General features: G+C 46.5%; 1 protein-coding gene across 1 annotated transcript in view; it reads right to left on the bottom strand.

Moving 5' to 3' along the window:
• Positions 1 to 22391, bottom strand: part of TYK2 (tyrosine kinase 2) — a 46986-nt gene that overhangs the window by 19169 nt on the left and 5426 nt on the right. Inside the window, 21 exon segments of the mRNA XM_030197078.1 lie at positions 615 to 731; positions 1195 to 1407; positions 1683 to 1799; positions 2890 to 2981; positions 2984 to 3068; positions 4076 to 4092; positions 4095 to 4178; positions 4181 to 4262; positions 5258 to 5353; positions 5389 to 5501; positions 5504 to 5582; positions 5584 to 5631; positions 5633 to 5648; positions 7728 to 7891; positions 8941 to 8955; positions 8957 to 9083; positions 17347 to 17358; positions 18018 to 18141; positions 19663 to 19668; positions 21009 to 21030; positions 21032 to 21207. Coding sequence (XP_030052938.1) covers positions 615 to 731; positions 1195 to 1407; positions 1683 to 1799; positions 2890 to 2981; positions 2984 to 3068; positions 4076 to 4092; positions 4095 to 4178; positions 4181 to 4262; positions 5258 to 5353; positions 5389 to 5501; positions 5504 to 5582; positions 5584 to 5631; positions 5633 to 5648; positions 7728 to 7891; positions 8941 to 8955; positions 8957 to 9083; positions 17347 to 17358; positions 18018 to 18141; positions 19663 to 19668; positions 21009 to 21030; positions 21032 to 21207 — 1805 coding nt within the window.

Below are 22391 nucleotides of genomic sequence, written 5' to 3' on the forward strand. Positions count from 1 at the left end.
TCTGATCCCACCACTGCCACAAACTTGCCATGTGATAGGGCACAGCTGGGAAACCTGAAAATCTTGGATCTAATCCCACCGCTACCACAAACTTGCCATGTGATAGGGCACAGCTGGGAAACCTGAAATCTAGGGTCTGATCCCACCACTGCCACAAACTTGCCATTGTGATAGGGCACAGCTGGGAACCTGAAATCTTGGATCTAATCCCACCGCTACCACAAACTTGCCATGTGATAGGGCACAGCTGGGAAACCTGAAAATCTAGGGTCTGATCCCTCCGCTGACACAAACTCACCATGTAACAGCACACAGCTGGGAAACCTTCAGTCTGATCTTATCACCGTTACAAATTCACCATGGGACAGCAAGCTGAGAAACCTGCAAATCTAGGTTCTAATCCCACTGCTGCTACAAACTTGCCGCATGACAGCACACAGCTCAGAAATCTGCAAAATCTAAGCTTTAATCCCACTTATGCAACCTTGAAAATACCATTTAATCTCTCTGGGTTCAAATTTCCTACTGCAGCAGATACCGATATACTTTAGAAACTGCAAGTCCCAGCATGATTTTGAATACCACACTTAATCAGGCTATTATCAGACTCGAACCTGGGCGATTTCGTCCTTCCGGATCTGGTGGAAACTTAGCTGGCTCAGATTCAGAGTCTTGGATTCTGGCCTCACTTTGCTGTCCTTTGGTTCCTTGTTATTATCAAGTGGACATTTCTATAAAAAAGAAGAACCCCCCCACCCCCGACATAAATATAAACAATTGTGCTTTTACAGTAACTATACATTTTATTTATATACATGTTTGCAGCCTACCCTGGGGGGTGGCGGGGTCTATCAGCATTTTCCTGAAATATGACTTCATGTCAGGTTTTAAGCATGTGAGGGGTTTCAGGGTGGGGGGAATGTTCCATAGAAGAAATGTAATAGCTAAATCTTGGGATCTCCGCACAGACAACGTCCCTCTCAAACTGACAAGATAAGTTGTGGGCTGTAACCAGTTGGCAAACTGCCCCTGATAGAATATGACCATCTGCTGCTGTGACAAACATCACAGTACTCAGACATCCCTTTTACTCTTTCAGTTTTGTAGCCTGGGAAATTTTGTCAGCGTGACGCCTTTTTACAAGCGTTAACAGGGTGTGCGGTATCTGTGCAGCGGTGTGAGTGGACCCAGGACCGTCTTTGTCCCATCTGTACCTCCTGATCTGGGGAGGCAGCACTTTCTGACAGCAAAGCTCTCCTCTCCCGACCTCACTGTGTATCCTTTCAGGCCCTCCGTCAGCTCTTTCACGCTGGCGAACTCTTTCTCCCAGCCCTCCAGGACAAAGCTCTTCTCTTTCTTCTGGATCCGGAACTGCTTGTAGCACAGGTCGTTGCCTGCTCCCTTCCCCTGGGGGACCGACCACAGCGATGAGACAGGGAAAAACTGAACAGACACCACGTAGAGGTATCGTGGTATCAGATGCACATAGCAAGTAAAATCAGTTTCTAAAAACCATTAAATTATTTCAGAGGCAATTCAAATACCAGAAAAGTACCAACTGGTCCCTGGCGGTTCAGAAAATGCTTCTCTCCTAGGTGCTGAGGGTAGTAGTGAGCTGCCCTTTCCAGAAAGGGCGTTTGGGCCTGCGGGTCACTGACCCTTCAAGCCATGCTGCGACTTACCTCAGCTCTCTCTTTCTTCATCACCGACATGATCAACCGGTTGAAATCAAAGGCGCTCCATCGAATAATGTACAATCCATCTTCTTCCTCTTCTTTTTTTAATTTGGCTATGATGTACTCTTCCCTGAAACAGCAAATGGATGGGTTTCAGTATGCTGTTGCCTCCCCCCCCCCCCCCCCCACCATCACCAGCTCTTATCAACCCCCACTTTTCAATAAGATCCAATCCTGCCATGAGCTTAATGGGTATATATTATGCCTATAATTGGTGAGGTTGCCTGATTTTCTCCAAATCAGACTGAGATAGTTCTGTTTTGGAACTGCTGTGAGAGTAATCTGAAAAATATTACACTATATTCAGATATTCCTGATCTTTCTAAGGCTACCCAGAAAAGAAGGCAGGAATTCTTGACAGTTTAAATCAAATCAAGAGTTCTAGCTCTTGAAGCCATTTTTTTAATTAAAATTTCCCTGTAATCGTTTAGTTATGATGGAAGGTAACATCATGGACAGGGATCTGAAGACTTCCAGATATGACTCTGCAGACTCAAGCCCCCCACAAAGCTCAATTGGCGACCAGTTGACCAACCGGACCAGAAGCAAATCATTCAGAACCATAGGCTGAGAAGTGTGTCCATCCACCTGCTGGAGATAGAGAATACTGAGGAACTGGACTGGATGCCCGAGAGAGAGATGTCTCAGTTCAGTTTTCAGTTCTCTGTCTTCACCTGCTGGTTGATAGACACAACTATCCCACAAGTTCTGGAACAATGGGAAGCTATGTACTGGATAGCCTAACACAGGGATGTCCCAAACTGGAAGGCCACAAACCAGTCAAATTTTCAGTATATTCCAAATGATATTCATTATAGATATTTGCATACAAATATATCTGATGAATATTCATGAGGGATTATCCTGAAAACCTGACTGGTTTTGTGGCCCTCCAGGACTGCAGTTTGACACCCCTTGTCTATGTCAAGCTTGTTTTCTTTAGATTTGTATTTTTGGCTAAATACATAACCACAATCAATCAATTAATAAGAAGGGTAATGAGCTATGCATAATTCCATCTCTGGTGATGAGGAGGGGGTAGAGGACATCAGCAGCTGTACAGAGCAGCAACAGAAATCTCAGAGCTATCGACCCCCTTCCCAACCTCTCAACCCCCACCCTGTTAATTCTGTAAACTCTTGGCCAGGATCACCTGCAATATTTCCAGGACTTCATGTATGGGCCCGTGGATCCCGTTCAGGATACTCATCACTAGACGAGGGGGGACCACCTCGTGGCACAGGTATGATTGGAATCCACCGTTAGCCTGTAATATCCATCCACTAAGGAGACGAAGGACAATGCCACCTCAGAGGAGGGTAGCAGCAGCTCCTGCAAGACACACGCTCAGTAAGGTCCTTCGCTCACATGCCTACATCGCTTTCCCAATGTGCCCACCCTTTCAGATCTATTCCATGACAGGTTTCATGTTATCCACAAGCAGGCCTACTCTTTCTTCTAACCAGAGCCAACATCAGACACACGAGAGCAGATATAAAGACGTGTGTTCTAGCCAGCCCGAGTAGCAGCAGAGGAGTGGGAACAGAATCAGGGTCTTCTCAAGAAACAGTCTGAGGACGTCCAATATAAAAATAAAACTTATTGAAACAAGACTCTGCAATGGTACCATGTTTCGGCACTGGGAGTGCCTTCTTCAGGAGTCTTGGATAGAGTGTCCAAAAAATTCTTGTGGACAAACTCTTCAGTAGGTGATCTTTTTATGAAATGGTGTGGTCTTTTAAAAGACTGGGAGTGCCTTCTTCAGGAGTCTCGGTTAGAGACTGGTTAATCTTTAAAAAGACCTCGATAAGGTGTACGTAGAGTATGACTTCTAGATGTCACTGGTTTGTAGGAAAGACGTGCCTACAAACCAGTAGCATCTAGAAGCCATTGTCAACAGTACAACTTATTGAGGTCTTTTTAAAGACTAACCAAGTCTCTAAAGAGGCTCATGGTACCATGTAGAGTCTTCTCTCAATAATTTTATTTTATATTGGACGTCCTCGGTCTGTTTCTTGAAGAGCCTGATTCTGTTCCCACTCCTCTCCTGCTCCCTGTGACTTTACGTGGGACATTGTTGCTCTTTCCACTCCGGTGGTTTTTGTTGCTTTAGCCAGCCCCAGTACCATCAACCAGCTTTACCTAGGGCCTGTTGTGGTATCGAAGTCTCTTCCAACCCTTCCCCACTGTTACTTTTAAAGACACGGAAGGAGACAGGGTTACCTCTGTACTGATCTGAAAACATCCCTTCAGTGACATAGGTGTTTCCCTCTCTATTACAAGAAACATTCTTGACTATCAGAGCCAGGAAACAGCGGAAAGAAAAGAGGGGCTCACACCAGACACTTGTTATCTGCCGGTAGATGCCAACTCGACAGCCGCTGATAACCGCGTGAGTTATTTCTTGAAAGTCGCAGAAAGGGCTCCACTTGGACTCATTCTCTCCGTCAGCTGCATTCTTTTCTTCTCACCTTTCAGTCTCGTCTTTTTCCCCAAATAACTTTTATGTTTGCTGTTTTCTGTGTTCTAGAAAAAAGGGAAAGAGAAAGGAACAGTGAATGCACAGGATCGGGCTGAGCGCCTTGAGCAGACCTAGAAAGGGACAGGGGTCACATGTGGGCAGGGATATAAGACCATGAAGTTTCTCCATTCCGATCTGTGGACTTTATGGACTGAAAATCATGCTAAAATCTGTTGTTTCTTTCTCTATAATATCACCAAAATTCACCTTTTCTTTCTGAGCACACTACCAGAACCATTATCCACACTCTTACACCTCTCGCGTAGACTATTGCAACTTGCTTCTCACAGGTCTCCCACTAAGCCATCTCTCTCCCCTTCATTCTGTTCAAAATTCTGCTGCCAACTTATATTCCACCAGTGTCACTATGATCATATTAGCCCTCTCCTCAAGTCACTTCACTGGCTTCCTATCCCTTTCCGCATACAGTTCAAACTCCTCTTATTGACCTATAGTGCATTCACTCTGCAGTTCCTCAGTACCTCTCCACTCTCATCTCTCCCTACAGCAAAAGGATGTCTGGATATCAGGCTGAATATCACTTCCATCTGGATAGTGCCAGCGGTCAGCTGTGAATCCAGATATTCAATGTCAGCATTAAAAAAACAAACAAACAAGCTGACTACCCTGGCTGAATATCAGCTGTAAAATTTATTGTGGCTAATATATAAGCTTAAGTTGTCACATTTTTGGCTTGCTGCCTGCAGATGTCCCCAGGTCATATGCCAGCAGAAGAATACTGTGTCCAGTGCTGGCTCCATACTGACAGAAGGCTGTAAATACAGCACCAGGAGGTAAATGTCTTTTTATGTACTTTACCCTTTTTAATCTCTGCTTCCGAGGGAAAGGAAGGAGAAATTGATTACCTGACAATATTCTGTTACTCTTTAGTCCTAACAGATCAATTCCAGAAACTCTCATGTTCTGGACTGGTCTGTACTGCTTGCTAAGGAAGCAACGGTTTCAATTGGAAGGCCCCCAAACGCCTACAGACTCTTACCACTGTCTGACTTTTCTCCCACTGGATACCCTCCATTCCTGTCACTAGGATCCTTCGTGTGTGGCCAGGCCCTCCCTCCATCGTTGGCACTGGCTCCTCCATGGCCGGGGGTGCGCCAGCCTTTGATGTACAGGTTCCCTCTTTCACTTCTCTGATGGGAAGTCTAGGACAGGACGGGAAGTTCTCATTCCCAAGCGAGGCGCCAGGTTCTCCAGGGTGGCCACATATCTTGTAATAATGTCCAGCCGTTCAGCTTGCCCGGGATGACTGTGTGCGTGTGATGACACCTGCAGACAAACTTCCTGAAGACTGTACGCATGCGGTACCTTTGTCAGGAAGTTGTTCTGTTGGATCTTATGGCAGAAGGATCTGGGGGATGCAGTCTTTGAAACTGGGGAAAAAAAGAACACAAACCCTATGATTGCCCTTTGACCAAAGGAGCCTCAATTCTTAAAAAGACGTGTACTGGTCACGGCGAAACTTGCAGCTGTGATAGTGGCCTGATTAAAACACACTCCACAGGCCGAAACTACAGAATCAGTCTCACGGCCAGTGAAAGGGTGTTAGCCACCTACGTTCAGCCTTGCACTCCTCCAATTAACTTTTACACCCCTTCCACCCACCCCCACCACCTTTCCCAGATAATCTATGCAAATGGCGCTGTCTGAACTGCCCACCTTCTCTGCTGCTAAAAATGCCTCCGGTTATTTCTTTGGGTTTGTATGGCTGTCGGATTTGATGCTTGCTTTGATTTCAGCCGCTCTTTGTCACCCTCTAGAACCTACCGCCCTAGGCAATTGCCTAGCCTTGCCCAATGATTGGACCAACTCTAAATTAGACCACAGCAGCTCTCTGCCGCCCTCTAGAACCTTCCAGCCTAGGCAATTGCCTAATCTGTCCAATGATGGTACCAACTCTAAATTAGACCACAGCTGCTCTCTGCCGCCCCTTAGAACCTTCCACCCTAGGCGATTGCTAATCTTGCCCAATGATTGGACCAACTCTAAATTAGACCACAACTGCTCTCTGCCACCCTCTAGAACCTTCCACTCTAGGCGACTGCCTAGTCTTGCCCAATGATTGGACCAACTCTAAATCAGAACATACAGAGACCTTCTGTGAACATCACTACATCTCCTCTTTAATCTCCAACACTTATTAAACATACAAGATTTTCTTTATAAGAAAATGATCAGGTTTAAAACAGAAAAAGCGACTGAAACTTCCTTCCCTGTAGTTTAATTTTAAGCCATGCCTGACCATGGCATCAGAGCCTGCCTGACCATTAGCAACACTAGGCAGCCAACTAGGGCAGCTGCTTCTGGTGTGGTGGAAAAGAACAGCTGCGGACAGCCCCACAAACTCAAAAAACCATCAGCACATCCTTTAACCTGCTCTTGTTATAGGCTATTTTCTGTGATCATCATGATTGTAGAGGTTAAATATGTTAAATCTAGGGGGGGAGGAGGGGAATTCCTCAGACCCTGAAAGTTAATTAAGAAAGCAGCGCAAGGCTGAAGGATCACCTAGACTACCCATTACCCTTCCACCAGATCTGCATAGCATCACTGCTGATGGAACCAACCCTTCGCGCAGATCACAACAAGCAGGCAAAACAGCGAAGGAGACAGAAAAGATGATGAAAAACAACCACCGGACATCTAAGAGTTCACATCAGACGTTTGATTCCACGATAAGTACTGGACTGGAAACGAATCGTGTTTCGGCCGCAGAGCGCCTGCCTCAGGAGTCCCTGTAGTTTGCAAATGTTTGAAACATCTGCATAGGGTGAACCAAACAGAAATCTGAACCACCTCGGATATGCAGACACCCAGGGGCATAGCTAGGTGGGGCCACGGGGGCATGAGCCCCCACAAGATTAAGCCCTGGCCCCCGCTACTTTTGACCCCCCCCCACCGCAGACCCTCCTCCGCCGCCGCCAGATACCTTTGCTGGAGGGGGTCCCAAACCCCCGCCCAGCCAAAGTCTTCTTCAGCGCCAGTCGACTCCGGTGCCTTTGCTGATGATCTGTTTCTAACTCCTGACGTCCTGCGTGCAGTCCTGTATGTAGCCCCCTGCAGGACGTCAGGAATCAGAAACAGATCATCAGCGAAGGTGCCGGAGTCGACCGGAGCTGAAGAAAGAAGACTTCGACTGGCGGGTGTTGGGGACCCCCGCCAGCCAAGGTATCTGGCGGCGACAGAGGAGGGGCGGCGGCAACGGGGTTGGCAGCTGGGGGAGGCGGGCTAACTGTGCCCCCCCACCTCGGGCTCTGGACCCCCCTCCTGCCGAAGTCTGGCTACGCCCATGGCAAAAATAGTATACAGATGTAACACAGCAAACATGTGACATGTTTTGTGTCTCCTTCACTGTTTTGCCTGCTTCCTGGTCGCTGCCTGATGGCCCAGCGCCTTCCTTGCAGCCTGAGACCCCAAAGGCAGCAGTGCCGGCTTTCCCTCGGAGGCCTCACCTGATCTTTTTGGCCACCTCCTCCAAGGACACCCTGTTCTTGAGGGCGATGTGCGAGAGGTGCAACACAGCCATGCCCAAGCTCTCGTTCTTGAATCGGTGGAGCTCCTGGTCCGTCAGGAGGTCTTTAAGGGATGCCACGTCATCCACAAAGTCAAATTTCCCCTGAGGAGGAAGAGGAGAGAATTACAGGATGCAAAAAGCGTGGCGATGTTACTGCTTTTAGTTATAGCTCCTCTAATAATTAGCAACAGCGGCTTAAGAGCAATCTATCTGGTTGGAGCAATATACTTTTTAGTTTCTGTTACGGTGGATGCTGATACATTAGAGGTGTTACCAACATTATTAATTATTTTGGGGCACTTTTAATGCGCTGACAGCATTAGCGCAGGCAAACTTGTGGATTCTATATAGGTTGCTCAAATTTCAGCACTGGAGGTCAGATGCATGCGCAAATTAAACAACCAATTAGTAACATTAACTGGGAGTTAATTGACACTAATTTAGATTTCTGCGCACATCTGCCTACGTGCTATTCTATAACACCGCACGCCTAAAATGTCTCACATGCAAACCCAAAAGGGGGCATCAGCGGGTCAGGGATGTCCCACATATTTAGGTGCAGTGTTATACAATACCAAGTTTACGCACTTTAACTTACACGCTAGTATTCAATAAGTCCTTACGCCCAAAGTTAGGTGCTTGAATCCTCTCTAAGTTCTACTCTTCAAAGATAGCACTTCCTTGTCATCCACACCAGACCAGTCCAGACATATGGGCTGTGTCTGTCCACCAGCAGGACGAGACAGAGGAAACAGTTCCAAGTAATTCACCCTTTAAGGGCATTGCACAGTAGTAGCCTGGAACATTGCAGTATTTTCTCCATCTCCTAGCAGATGGTGGAAGGATTGTGCAGCTCCTCTTGGTACTTTGATGTTAGCTACTGTCCCAACCTGTTCTGGGTGACAGTTGAGAAATGGGATTCTCTGGTCACCAGGTTCTGGTTTAATTCAGGATGTCACCCAGTAGTGCTGGGTCCCTCCCCTCCCTTCCTCGCCTGTGGGCCTCTGACGTTTACAGAAGGTTTCCTCAACCCTAAAGCCCTGTCAGAAATCTTTGTTTGCAGTACACAGAGGAAGTGGCTTTCTACTCACGATAGCCCGCCAGACACAAAGGGGGAACAGAGCCTGTAAGCTGGGCGTCACATCTCGTACCTGTTCATAGAGGTACCTCAAAGGAAGAGGGATCCAGGAGGGCACCTCCATGCTCAGCTCTCAGCTTGTCTTCACTCGAATCACTGGGCTTCAGGATGTTCCGGTAGATGGTTGGCTCCTTGTCGTTCAGTCCGTGCCAGTTCCTGCAAGTAATACCTGTATGAAATAGGGAGAGACGTGGAAAGACACAAACATAACTAAAACCCATTACATATAATCTTGTGTCTGGTTATCAATGAGCGAAGGAGTAGCCTCATGGATATAACAGAACAAAGACACCCATCACAACATGCTTACGGCAACTGTCTCCAGAAAGAAGTATTCATTCAATATTTCTCAAGGACATTGTGAGCGCAGGGTGAGAGCCAGCGAGTGACAGGGAGAGAGGGACCCTCAAAGGGGTTCACAGCAAGCAAAGCTGATGGAATAATGCCCAGGACTTGATCAATCACCACTCCATATATGCCATATCAATACGGAGATAAATCCGCCCCGACCCCAAGCCAACCTTGGCAGCTACTGAACAAAGGCAGAAACACTGGTTTTTCTTCCGTCACTTTTTCTACATTTTTTTTTACACCACTCAGCTGCCAATCATCTCTCTGCTTGATCAGCATATGCAAATCAGCAGCATTCTGAACTTCATAAGTTGGTGTGCTTTTTTGGTGTGGACGTCTCAAACCTGACGGGGATTGCAGGGTAATGAAAACATTTTGGGAGGAGATGCTAAAGAATTTATTTATTATTTAGATTTGCTCACAACCGTGTTCAATAGTAGCTCAAGGTGAGTTAGATTCAGGTACGCTGGATATTGCTCTGTCCCAAGAGGGCTCACAATCTAAGTTTGTACCTGAGGCAATGGAAGGTTAAGTGATGTACAAATATCTTCAGTGACTTGCCCAAGATCACAAGGAGCAGCAGTGGGGTTTGACTGGCCACCTCTGGATTGCAAGACCAGTGCTCTAACCACTAGGCCACTCCTCCACTCCACTGAAAGATGAACACAGGTAGAGACACCAAAGGATGATGTTAGCCTGGAGACGGAAGGGACAGAAAAGCTTGCGGAGGGCAAGTCCGATCTGGGATTTGCTCCTGTCAGCTAGGATGGTGACTGCCCGAAAACGGAGGACCTGTGATCTGCCAAGTGAAAAGAATAGATGCGGTGCTGGGAGGAAACTAATGAGATATGAAAAAACTGACGTGAACACTGAGGGGAAACCCAGAGGTGTTTCACAACGTCTTGTCCTCTGACAGTGGGAGTCAGACGTCCTTTAGAACCAGAGGTTTTCAACCCAGTCCTCAATCCAGCCAGTCAGAGGTTTCGGGATATCCCTATTGAATTCATCCCGAAAACCCCTTTAGAGGGGAGTGAGATATAGTGAGTGATGCAACGAGGGTGGGATTCAGAAAGTATAATAAACTATCTGAAAGATGTATTCCTGCTGTTGTGGGCAGAAGGGGGAGGGGGGTTGGTGGGTTCAGTTACTGTTTATTTTTCTCAGTGCGCTAGATAAAAGCAGGCTTGTATGCTGGGTGGAAAAATGTGCATGACCTTCTCTGGTTGTGGTCAAATCCTGTCATTGTTCTGACTTTAAATGCAATAAAGATTAAAGTAAAAAAAATACTCAATTCAAAGAAGAGGAAACTGTGGTCTGGGACAAGACTCTAGGGCAGCCTCAACAGAATAAGAGTCTCTGCTTGATTTTATGGAAGGAATTAAAGCAGGGCTGCAAGGTTCTAGTAATGGGATTTATTTGTAGGTTTTGAGACCTTTTATAGAACCAACAGAAGAATGACCCATAAGATGCTGTCCAGAAGCTCGTTCCTTCTCCAAACACAACTGTATCCTATATTTACAGCAAATCACTCTGCCAAGCTTCCGCAGCATTCCAGATGAAGCAGATCATGCACATAAGCTCTGGCTTCCCAGGATGCCAGTGCAACAGAGATGCTCAAGCGCTCCCATCCCAAAAAAACATGGATACAGTCAAACTTTCTGAAGAATCGTAAGAGTTTGTGCACTGTCATAACAGGAAAAGTAATACCAAGACATGTCACTTTACAGAGGGCTGAAAAGTTTTATACATTCAATAACGCTACAGGTTATCAATAAAAATCAAACAAAATAAAACATGGAAAAGAAAATAAGATGATACCTTTTTTATTGGACATAACGTAATACATTTCTTGATTTGCTTATTTCCGATCTGACGAAGAAGGGCAACCTTCAAAAGCTAATCAAGAAATGTAGTACGTTATGTCCAATAAAAAAGTAATATCTTATTTTCTTTTCCATGTTTTATTTTGTTTGATTTCTATAACCTTTAAGAATGGACTAACACAGCTACCACACCTCTCTATTTAATAACACTACAGAAATGGTGGTACCAGCAAAAAGTTCAATTTAAAGAGATCTGCTGACCTTGGGGCAAAATTGGGGTCCCACGCCTGTTCAAAGCCTGTGCAGACTATACAAATCAAGACACTTTTCTTGGAATGGGTACAAAGTGATGGGGTGAGACAATTAACTTTTACACCCCTTCCACCCACCCCCACCCCCTTTCCCAGAATAATCTATGCAAATGGCGCTGTCTGAAAACTGCCCACCCTCTCTGCTGCTAAAAATGCCTCCGGTTATTTCAGTTTATTTCACAGAATACAAGACCCAGGGGAAGAGGGTTCAAACAACACTGTAGGTTCTCCAGACTTGGTGATCACAGTGCATAGGAGGTGGGGTGATGCTTGCAGCTTTGCTCTAGGGGCCTTTGCCAGTGCTACATCAGAATGTACTGTGCTTTCAAAAGTCCCTGTCCCGAAGAGCTTCATCAGAAAGCCTCAACCTAAGCCCGAAACCTGGGGTGCTTTCAAGGAGGGTAAATCCCATCTTATACAATTAAGGATTAAGTTTCTTCCGTTCACAAGGACTTCCATTTTTATCCTTTCAAAAACTGACCTACAACAAATGACAACTGAATATATACCCACCCCTGACGTTCATAGGCTGACGACAAGTGTTTAAATGGGCCTATCAGGGGTTATGACTTTCTTCCTTTGACTGTCAAATCACTCCACCGCTGGCACTTATTCAGCTGGAAAACTTTATTTACAGAGAGCAGGCAGAGGATTTCATTTTTCAGTCAATGGATTTAATGTTTTAAGAGCTGTGACCTGGATCTCACTATAAATGTTAAAATTGGCAAGCTCTGCCTCTTACAAACCCCCTATCAGGCACAGAGCCATGTGCTTTAGGCTTGTGGCTGGATGGAGTCTTACGCTGCCTTGGCCGCCATGATGAAAACCCGGCAGTAACACTCAGTTTAAAAGATAAAATGACCCACACATTTACAAGCTGAATAGGCAGGATCAGTCTAGTTATCCTACTGCAGGTTGGATAACAGCCAGGGACAGAGTGACAGGCTGGGTAACGTCATCCCGTATCACCCAATCCGGACTGGCAGCTCTCTTCCAAGCTCAGAAAAATCCCTCAGAGCGCGTGGAGATTCCTTACTGGTAACTGCTACCTCTTCTCCTCAGTTTTTTGTCATCCGTTAGTCTCACTATGTGTCGCTCAGCTCTCCAAGCAGTGGAAAGAATACAGAGAACCAATGAGGTGAGTAGAGTCAAAACACAAGAATGGGAACCGGATCAGAATCTTTGAAAACAGACTTAGGACACCAAAGCAAAATTATCGATGTTTATTAAATCTGACTTGACATGGTACCATGTTTTGCCACTCGCTAGTAGCCATCTATTTTCATTTGTATTTCACTTATTACATCTGTAAGTTTGATTGTATCTCTGCACATACATTTTTTTCATACTTTTTTCATATTTTTATTATTATTGTTTTTAATATTATGTATTATTTTATGATTATTTATCTATTTTATTTGCACTTTACCTATCACATCTGTAATTTGATTGTTTCTTTGCATATTACATTTTTTTCATGTTTTATATGTTTTTTTTTATTATTATGTTTGCTTTTACCATTATGTAACATTTTATGATTATTTATCTATGTATTTATCCTTACACTTATTTGTTTTATTTGTATAGATTCCTGAGGCAGGCAAGCATGTGCCGAAACATGGGACCGGGTCGAGTCGATTTATAAACATCTATAATTTAGCTTGGCATCCTGAGTCCTGTTTTCGAAGAGCCTGATCCAGTTCCCACTCCTCGCTCAACTCTCCGACAGCACAGAAGGGAAGGAAGAAAGGTCCTTGCAGAAATACAGATGAATAAAAAAGCAGCAGCGATGACCGAGGGGAAGAATAACAACTCAGGATTTCTGCTATGAGCCATCGCACAGACGTATTTATTCTAAGAATATCGTCTAGGAGCGTGCTAAGATCTTCTATCATTAAGGAAAAATGATAGACCATCAGGCTTATTTTCAAAAGAGAAGGGCGCCATCTTTTGACACAAATCACAAGATGGGCATACTTCTCACAGGTCGCCCAAATCGGCATAATCGAAAGCCAATTTTGGGCGTCCTCAACTGCTTTCCGTCGCGGGGACGACCAAAGTTCACGGGGGCATGTCAGAAGCGTAGCGAAGGCGGGACTGGGGCGTGCCTAACACATGGATATCCTCAACCCATAATGGAAAAAAGAAGGGCGCCCCTGACGAACACTTGGATGACTTTACCTGGTCCTTTTTTTCTTACGACCAAGCCACAAAAATGTGCCCTAAATGACCAGATGACCACCGGAGGGAATCGGGGATGACCTCCCCTTACTCCCCCAGTGGTCACTAACCCCCTCCCACCCTCAAAAAAAATGTTTTTTAAATATTTTTTCCAGCCTTTATGCCAGCTTCAAATATCATACCCAGCTCCATGACAGCAGTATGAAGGTCCCTGGAGCAGTTTTAGTGTGTGCAGTGCACTTCAGGCAGGCGGACCCCGGCCCCCCCCCCACACCCCCGACCTGTTACACTTGTGCTGGTAAATGTGAGCCCTTCAAAACCCACCAGAAATCCACTGTACCCACAAGTAGGTGCCCCCTCTTCAGCCATAAGGGCTATGGTAGTGGTGCAAAGTTGTGGGGAGTGGGTTTTCGGGGGCTCAGCACACAAGGTAAGGGAGCTATGCACCTGGGAGCAATTTCTGAAGTCCACTGCAGTGCCCCTAGGGTGCTCGGTTGGTGTCTTGGCATGTGAGGGGGACCAGTGCACTATGAATGATGGCTCCTCCCATGACCAAAGCGCTTGGATTTGGTCGTTTCTGAGATGGGTGTCCTCGGTTTCCATTATCGCCAAAAATCGGGGACCACCATCTCTAAGGTCGACCTAAATTTCGCGATTTGAGTGTCCCCGACTGTATTATCAAAATGAAAGCTGGACGCCCATCTTGTTTCTATAATATGGGTTTCCCCACCCCTTCGCCATGACGTCCTGCAAGGACGTCCTCAGGAAAACTTGGACGCCCCTTTCAATTATGCCCCTCCATGTAAACCACTTTGAATGTAGCTGCAAAAAAACACAGAAAGGTGGTATATCAAGTCCCAGTTCCGTTTCCCTTAATTAAAATGTACGCTCTTATTTTTAAGCACCAGGATCCGTGAATAAGTTTTACAGGTGGTTCCGAAAAGGGGGCGCAACCATCGGAGGGGCATGAGTGCTATTTCCCCTAGACTGGATCTATTATCATGAATCGAGGAGAGGAGGTAACTTATCAGCACAGGAACCCTCACACATGCTCAGAAGGGTCTAAATGGCTCCTCCAAGTCAGCTGCCAATTCAGACTATATGACGTCACCCAGCCTGTGGTTCCACAGAGAACCCCCTCTACAGGTAAGCAATCCCACTTTCTCTAGTAACACACAGCCTGCAGTCCACTCCACCTTTCCCTCAAACACCATCCACATTTTTCTACAACCTTTTGTAACAGTTCATGTTAATGAGTTTTTCTCAGTAATGGTTTCTGAGTTATTTGTTACTGTCTTGTTTTGATTTGTATATTTGTGAGGCTTCTTTTTTATTATTTTATTTATTTTTACTTCTTATATACTGCCTGAAAGCTATTGAAGCAGTGTACATTCGGGGACAGCAGGTATTATGTACATGTTCTGTTGGATTGTAAGTTACTTAGAATTAGTTTGGGTGGGTGGGTGAGCTATAAATATTAATGGAAAATCTGACTCCAAAAAAAAAAAAAAGGAAATCTGCTACAGGTTTTCTCAGCTACTAGCTTGCAGAATGAATCAATTGCATATCCTAAGATTACAGAAAAGGAACTCCTTCAAAAACCCACAATCACCAGATAAAACTAGAAAGGTACCCTCTGGACGCTGAGGGGAAAAAAATGCAGACGTCTCTTCATTTTAAGGAAAATTATTGACCATAGAAAGGAGAGCAAGGCGATGAATTACAACATGCCAAAGTCATCAGAAAAAGTCAATAAACAAATTAATTTTGGATCATGGAACCTCCTAAATTATTCACGGATGGTCCCTGGTGAGAATTATTTACAAGATGCATCTTGGTTCAACCGAAGAGAAGAAAAGAAAAAAGGGGGTGGGAAGAGGGGAGCGTGTGAGACCGACAGACCTGATCAGAGAAAACCCTGAAGACACAGGAGAAACATTGAGAAGAGAAATTGCCAGCCGAGGAAACCCGCCACAAACTTCATGAATTGGCAGCAGAGATTGGGTGGCAGCACCAGTGGTTGGAGGCGGGAGCTAGTGGTTGGGGAGGTTGGGCAGACTTCTACGGTCTGTGCCCTAAAAATGGCAGGGACAAATCAAGGTCAGGTATACATATAAAGTAGCACATATGAGTTTATCTTGTTGGGCAGACTGGATGGACTGTACAGGTCTTTCTCTAGGGTTTCTCAACCTAGTCCTTGTGGAACCCCAAGCTACTCTGGTTTTCAAGATATCCCAATGAGTATGCATGAGATAAATAAATCTGCATGCCCTGCCTCCACTGTATGCAAATATCCACAATGAATATGCATGAGATATATTTGCATACAATGGAGGCAGGGCATGCAAATGTATCTCATGCATACTCATTGTGGATATCCCAGAGGCCTGGGTTGAGAAACCTTGCTTTCGACTATAGAAGATTGCCTATTTGGGACAAAATAGCATGCCCCTCTCCACTGGTAAGAATTTAGGGGTCCTTCTACTAAGCCGCATAAGCACCTATGCACACCCAACGCACCAAATTGGACTTACCGCTCGGTTACCGCGTGGCCCTTGCGATAATTTCAATTTTGGCGCACGTCCGCTATGCGTGTCTGAAAAATATTTCGTATTTTCTGGCGCACGTAGCAGACGCGCACCAAGTGGCATCTGACGTGCGTACATCATTACTGCCCAAATTCTTTCCGCTAGGTCTAGGCTGGCGATAAGGTCTCAGACCCAAAATGGGGGGCGCGGCAATTTTGATTTTGATTCAGGTGAGCTGAAAAATGATTCTGCGCAAGCCCAAAACCCGCGCCTACACTACCCCAGGCCATTTTTCAGTGCGCCTTTGAATTAAGGGACCCCTTAAAAATAAAAAGCACATTTCTACCGGTAAACTTCTCTCTCAAGTCTAGGGTAGTGTTTGGTTCAAGTCCCATAAAGAGTTAAATAATGTACATTTAAAAGCCCCTCCTGGTGCAGTTGACAGCACAGGGGTGCAGACGGGCTCCCATGGGCAGGCTAGGTTGAAGGACTGATGGGGAAGAACAGAGAATTGTAAAACCCCAAATTTGGGAAGAAACAATTTTGTTCTGTCCTGTTCCAGGAAATGACATTGTGAATCTTCACCTATTTCGCAGCCCCTGGCCCAGAGGCCAATCACATGGGCTCCTTCCTGGAACCTTGAATCCAGACATTATGTATCTCTATTCCAACTCCCCCCCCCCCCCCCCACAACATACACACCCCAAGAAGCCCAGCCAATCTGGGACCAGAAGACCAGAGCCAGGAACTGAACCCCCAGCCCTTGAAGAAACAACACTCAAAGACAGACACATTTTGCTGTGTCTAGCACTAGCCAAGCACTAAAAATACCACATACAGAAGGGTTGATATTGAGCATGGGTTAAGCACAACATAAGAATATAAGCATTGCCATATTGGGGCAGACCGAAGGTCCATCAAGTCTAGTATCCAGAGAATGTGATAAAGGCGGTTAGCTTAGCGGGGTTTAAAAAAGGTTTGGATAACTTCCTAAAAGAAAAGTCCATAAGCCATTATTAAGATGGACTTGGGGAAAATCCACTGCTTATTTCTAGGATAAGCAGCATAAAATGTATTGTACTGTTTTGGGATCTTACCAGATACTTGTGACCTGGATTAGCCACTGCTGGAAACAGGATGCTGGATTTGATGGACCTTCGGTCTGTCCCAGAATGACAATACTTATGTACTTATCCTGTGTCCAAAAGTGGCCAATCCAGATCACAAGTACCAGTATCTGCCTATTGAATTATTGGAAGAAGACAAAAGTTTTGTTAATGATGATTATTTGTCTAATACGTTTTTATTGCTAACTAGTAAAAAAAGGCCCGCTTCTGGAGCCAATGAAACGGGCGCTAGCAAGGCTTTCCTGGGGCTCCCCCCCCCCCACCCGTCGTCGATGTGGGTGAATTGCTCCGCCTCCGCCCTCAACGTCATAACGTTTGACGCGAGGGCGGTGAATTGCTCCGCCGTCAACGTCATAACGTTTGACGCGAGGGCGGTGAATTGCTCCGCCGTCAACGTCATAACGTTTGACGTGAGGGCGGGGCAGACAGACTGTGATTTTCGAGGCTTCAGAGCTTCTAACATACGAACCTTGGCTTCAGTGACATCAGCAGCCAATAGAACGTTGAGGGTGAGTTTTATATATATAGATTTGTCGGTTTGTACACCGCACAGAATGGTAGATACTGCTGTATATAAGTTTTGTAAATAAATAAATAACCTCCAGGTCAGTGGCTGACTCCACATAGTCAATGCCGATGCCTGGACACGGTCTGGCACTGCGTGTCCAGCCTTAACTCTGCCCACCACCGTCAGCAGTTTAAAAATCACTGACCGCCATGTGCTGAGCACTGACCCCACAACTTTCTTTCCTCTGCTCTTTGATCCTACCTCATGCGGAAATGCAGAACCAAGCTCAGATCTTTGCACGTTTTGAAGACGTGGTTGGGGGGGATCCAGTATTTCGCTTGCGTGTCATACAGCGCAAACAGAGTGTAGCAAAGTGGCGTGATTCCTGCAAGGAACAGAAGAGAGAAAGGGATTTACAGGAGAATACAGGCTGGTTTGTCTAACGGATCATAGTTATAGCGCCTGCAGAACGAGAGCTGAATGAAGCAACAGGGTCACTCTCAGAAACAGATTACAAAACGGAGGTGATGGGCATTTTACCGGAGCCGGGTCAGTGCTGTCAACCCGATTCCCCGGTGCCTTGGACCAGGGACGATGCCTCCAATGCTGGGACACAGAAAGAGGACTTGAAGAGGTGAGCTCTTCATTCTCAATTAAACTTCAAAATAGAGAATGACACAGGGAGAGGGACCCGCGCTAACCGCAGGGACGGGGACAGAGCCCTCAGGGACGGGGTGGGGACAGGGACAAACTTTGTCCCTGTGTCTCTTTCTACTTTGAAGCCTGTTAATAAACTGGACTGTTATTTATGTTTGAGTGATGCAGACAGCAATATTTTGATTTTTTGGAAAAACAAGCAACCATGCTGACCACTAGCAAAATTTGCATGGGGGATCCTGTACATCCTGCTACCATCACATCTTCTGAGAAGACATCTTCTATTGCAGGAGGAAGACAGGAGAGCTAGACTCAATCCTGAGATTGTTGATGACTTATTCATCCACAGATTTAAAAATCTTAACAGTGCTTCACAGGGCATATTTCTCCCCTCTAAGGCATACAGAACAAGTTGTATTTTGAACCCCTGGACATTTTAACAGGGTGGATTAGGATTCCTTGGGGTAGTAGAAATCAGCTATTGTTGGGGTTGGAAGGGTAGAGGGTGGGGGGGGGGGGTTATTATAGTTGCTGGTTGTTTATAAATCACAAAGAGAGAACAATAATAACAACAGTTGAACAGCATATTGTTACTTTTTATACTTCAATAAAAAGATTTAAATATAAAATCATAAGTGTTCGAGCCTTCTGCAGATGAGGATAGAGCCCATGGAGATGGGGCGGGGACAGGGACAGAGACAGAACCCCCCAGTTTGTCCCCATGCCATTCTCTACTTCAAAAGACAGAAAGCAAATTAAAGTTACATCATCGTTGTGTAGCTTGTTAAAGAGAGGCAACGGCTGGACTTTTGCCCCTTTGGCTCAAGGGTTTCACCTGGGGATGGGAGGAGCTGGTAAATACACAAACCGTTACCGGACACTGTCTTCCAGTACAAGCTGCAAAGCCCCAGGGGACGCAGCCTCTAAAACACATCGCCTGCTAATTCTGGTCTGCCGTTAGCTCCCTCTCCCCCCTCCCTCCATGCGCATTATATGTTTTTACACACCGCGCATGTCCCCTGCACGCTATACCAGTGTATTTTTACTAAGACATGCTATTCCTCCGTTCACAGGATAAATCCCTCCTCTCAGTACCCTTCTCCACCACCGCCAACTCCAGGCTCCGCTCATTCTGCCTCGCCTCACCCTATGCTTGGAACAACCTTCCTGAACCCTTACGCCAAGCCCCCTCCCTGCCCGTCTTCAAGTCTTTGCTTAAAGCCCACCTCTTCAATGCTGCGTTCGGCACCTAACCCTTACCACTCAGTGAATCCAGACTGCCCCAATTTGACTGCCCCTATCGGACCGACCGTTCACTTGTCTATTAGATTGTAAGCTCTTTGAGCAGGGACTGTCTCTCTTTGTTAAATTGTACAGCGCTGCGTAACCCTAGTAGCGCTCTAGAAATGTTAAGTAGTAGTAGTAGTATTCCAAAATTAGCGCAGTTCTGTTTAAGGCCTTTTCTTTCTCTTTTGATTTTTTTTTTTTTGCAGGTTTCATGTGTTAATAATCTCTGTAAGAACCTTAAAAAGAAAAGCCCTTTTATTTTTCTAAGGTGCCAGTTGCAAAATTACTGGTACATGCGCATTATATGCATAAAAAAATATTCACACACACTTCACTCACGAGGTTACATCCTTGGGTATACCCCGAGCTGGTTACCTGTTTATTATTATTATTATTTATTTGTTGCATTTGTATCCCACATTTTCCCACCTCTTTGCAGGCTCAATGTGGCTTACAATCCTTTCACAAACCATCCGGTGCCAGCCTGTTAACCCTTTTCCACGCGTCTCCAGCACCAGTTCATCTGCTAAGCAGATTAGTGGCCACCTAGGGGGGAACAATTTAGAGGGAAGGGGGTGGCAACACATTGGCACTTGGTCTTCAGGTTTCCTCTCTGTCAGGCCTCACCATCCTTTCTTCGGAGCAGCAACGCAAGTCGTCAAGATATAGAGAACGCACGACGGCCAGCACAGGGTCTTCAGCGTCAGCACATGCTCTAAGCCTGCTGGCTCCTGCCCCCTCTGAAACAGGAAGTTCAGGGAGGGAGGGAGCTGACAAGATTTGATGCATGTTCGGATGCTTGAGGCCCAAGCAGGCCATGACACATCTTCTGTAGTTGCCGACTGCCACATGGCAGCCTTAAGGCTCAAGTATTCACATCCCTAGAGCTGCAACCAAGGCTTCCTGTCGCCTCTTTCCACATAAAAGCCCCGGGGTGGGGGTGCGGGTCAAAGGAACAGAGGCCGAGCTCCCTGACTCTGCCCTTTTTACCCACACCAGCTGGCCCTCTGACTTTGTCCTGGCCCAAACTTCTCCCATCTTCAGAAACGGACCACCATTCAGCCATGGGGACACAGACTCCTCCTCCTCTCTCCTCGGAGCTGCAACAGCACCAGGGACCCTCAACAAGTCTGCAGTAAGGATAAGGATCTGCGGACTTCCAGAGGAGTCCCCGCATGGGGCCGACAAAATCCTTTTTCTGGGAAGTCCTCAGTTATTAAAGTGACAGCTTATCTTTGCCTAACCCTGTAGTATTTAAATCACCAGCACAGAAGCTGTCAGCTATCACCCTTTCACATGCTTACCGACTTCTGGCGATTTCGATGCATATTTTCCTCAGCGGTGGGAGAGCCCTGGGTGTAGCAGACATACTGTGCTCCCCCGCTACTCCAGTAGAGATAAACTTTCACCCCACCACCAGCCAGAAAGTGGCAGCCCTCCGTTGCAGACTCGCTGTGTTTGGCAGGACACTGGCAAAGGGACATCTTTATTTCATTGGCAGCAAGACCTGAAGGAAGAGAAGACACAGAGATGGTTTAGAAGAGAGAATTCAAAGGTTTTCTCAAAAGAGAAGCAAGCAGCAGCAGCAGATGAGAGAACTCATACCTGAAAGTTAGAACCTGTGTGTTCTAATCCTCCATCATTAACTGTGATTCAGCAAGTCATTTCTCCCTACCGTGCCTCAGTTCTAATCCCCGCCTCTATCACTGCCTCTCTGGGTGTGACTGCAGGGCAAGTCACTTTCTCCCCTCTCTCCCCCCTCCCATATCTCAGTTCTAATCCCCGCCTCTATCACTGCCTCTCTGGGTGTGACTCTGGGGCGAGTTGCTTTCTCCCTCCTGTGCCTCTCAGGGCCAGACGCACTAAACTTTAAGAGCCAATAACGAGCCATTAACGAACAAGTAGTAAACCCTGGCATGAACTAAATACTTTTTTCCCGACTACGGTAGCAGCTAACGCAAACGGAATGCAGATGAGCAAATTGTGTAGAAACCCTATTGAAATGAGATGCACTAAGCTTCTCAGCTTGCCCTAACGCTGGAAAATCTAACAAGAGGTCTGTACCTCTGGTTGGGGCTGCGCGGGCTTTGAAAACGTATAAAATGTAAAAAGAAAAAAAAATCGGGAGGGGGCAAAAGCGACCAAGTACTCGTCAGGAGCGTCCTTTATAGACGACCTTGCCCCCCCCCCGCCCGAGGTCGCCGCCGCCGCAGCTCCCCCCTCTACCCGCCCCCCTTCCCTCTTTTCCTCCCTGGCCTGCCCTCGTCTGACATAAATTTACGTCACACGAGGGCAGGCCAGGGAGGAAAGGGGGGAAGTCCGGAGAGGCGATCAGCTGTTGCTGCCGGTGCAGTGCCTTCACACGGAGGTGAGAGGCGCTCTGAGGGCCCAGTGGCAGAAGGAGGGGGGCGGGGGAGCGGCGGCGGCGACGACCTCAGGGGGGGGGGCGGCAGGGGCGGGAAGGATGGCGGGGAAGCTGTCATTTCAAGGAAGGAAGGAAGGAAAGGAGGGAGGGGGACCGGGGCTGTTGTAAGTTCTGATTTCAATGCAGGGGGAGGGGGAGCGGCGGCCGCGACCTCGGGGGGGGGCAAGGCTGTCCATAAAGGACGTGTTGTTTTTTTTACGTCTTGGCATGCGCAGAGCAGCCAGCATAACGCTTGGCTGCTCTGCACACGCTCTACCAGCCGATTA

The sequence above is a fragment of the Microcaecilia unicolor genome, chromosome 3 (assembly GCF_901765095.1).
Source record: "Microcaecilia unicolor chromosome 3, aMicUni1.1, whole genome shotgun sequence".
Taxonomy (NCBI): Eukaryota; Metazoa; Chordata; class Amphibia; order Gymnophiona; family Siphonopidae; genus Microcaecilia; species Microcaecilia unicolor.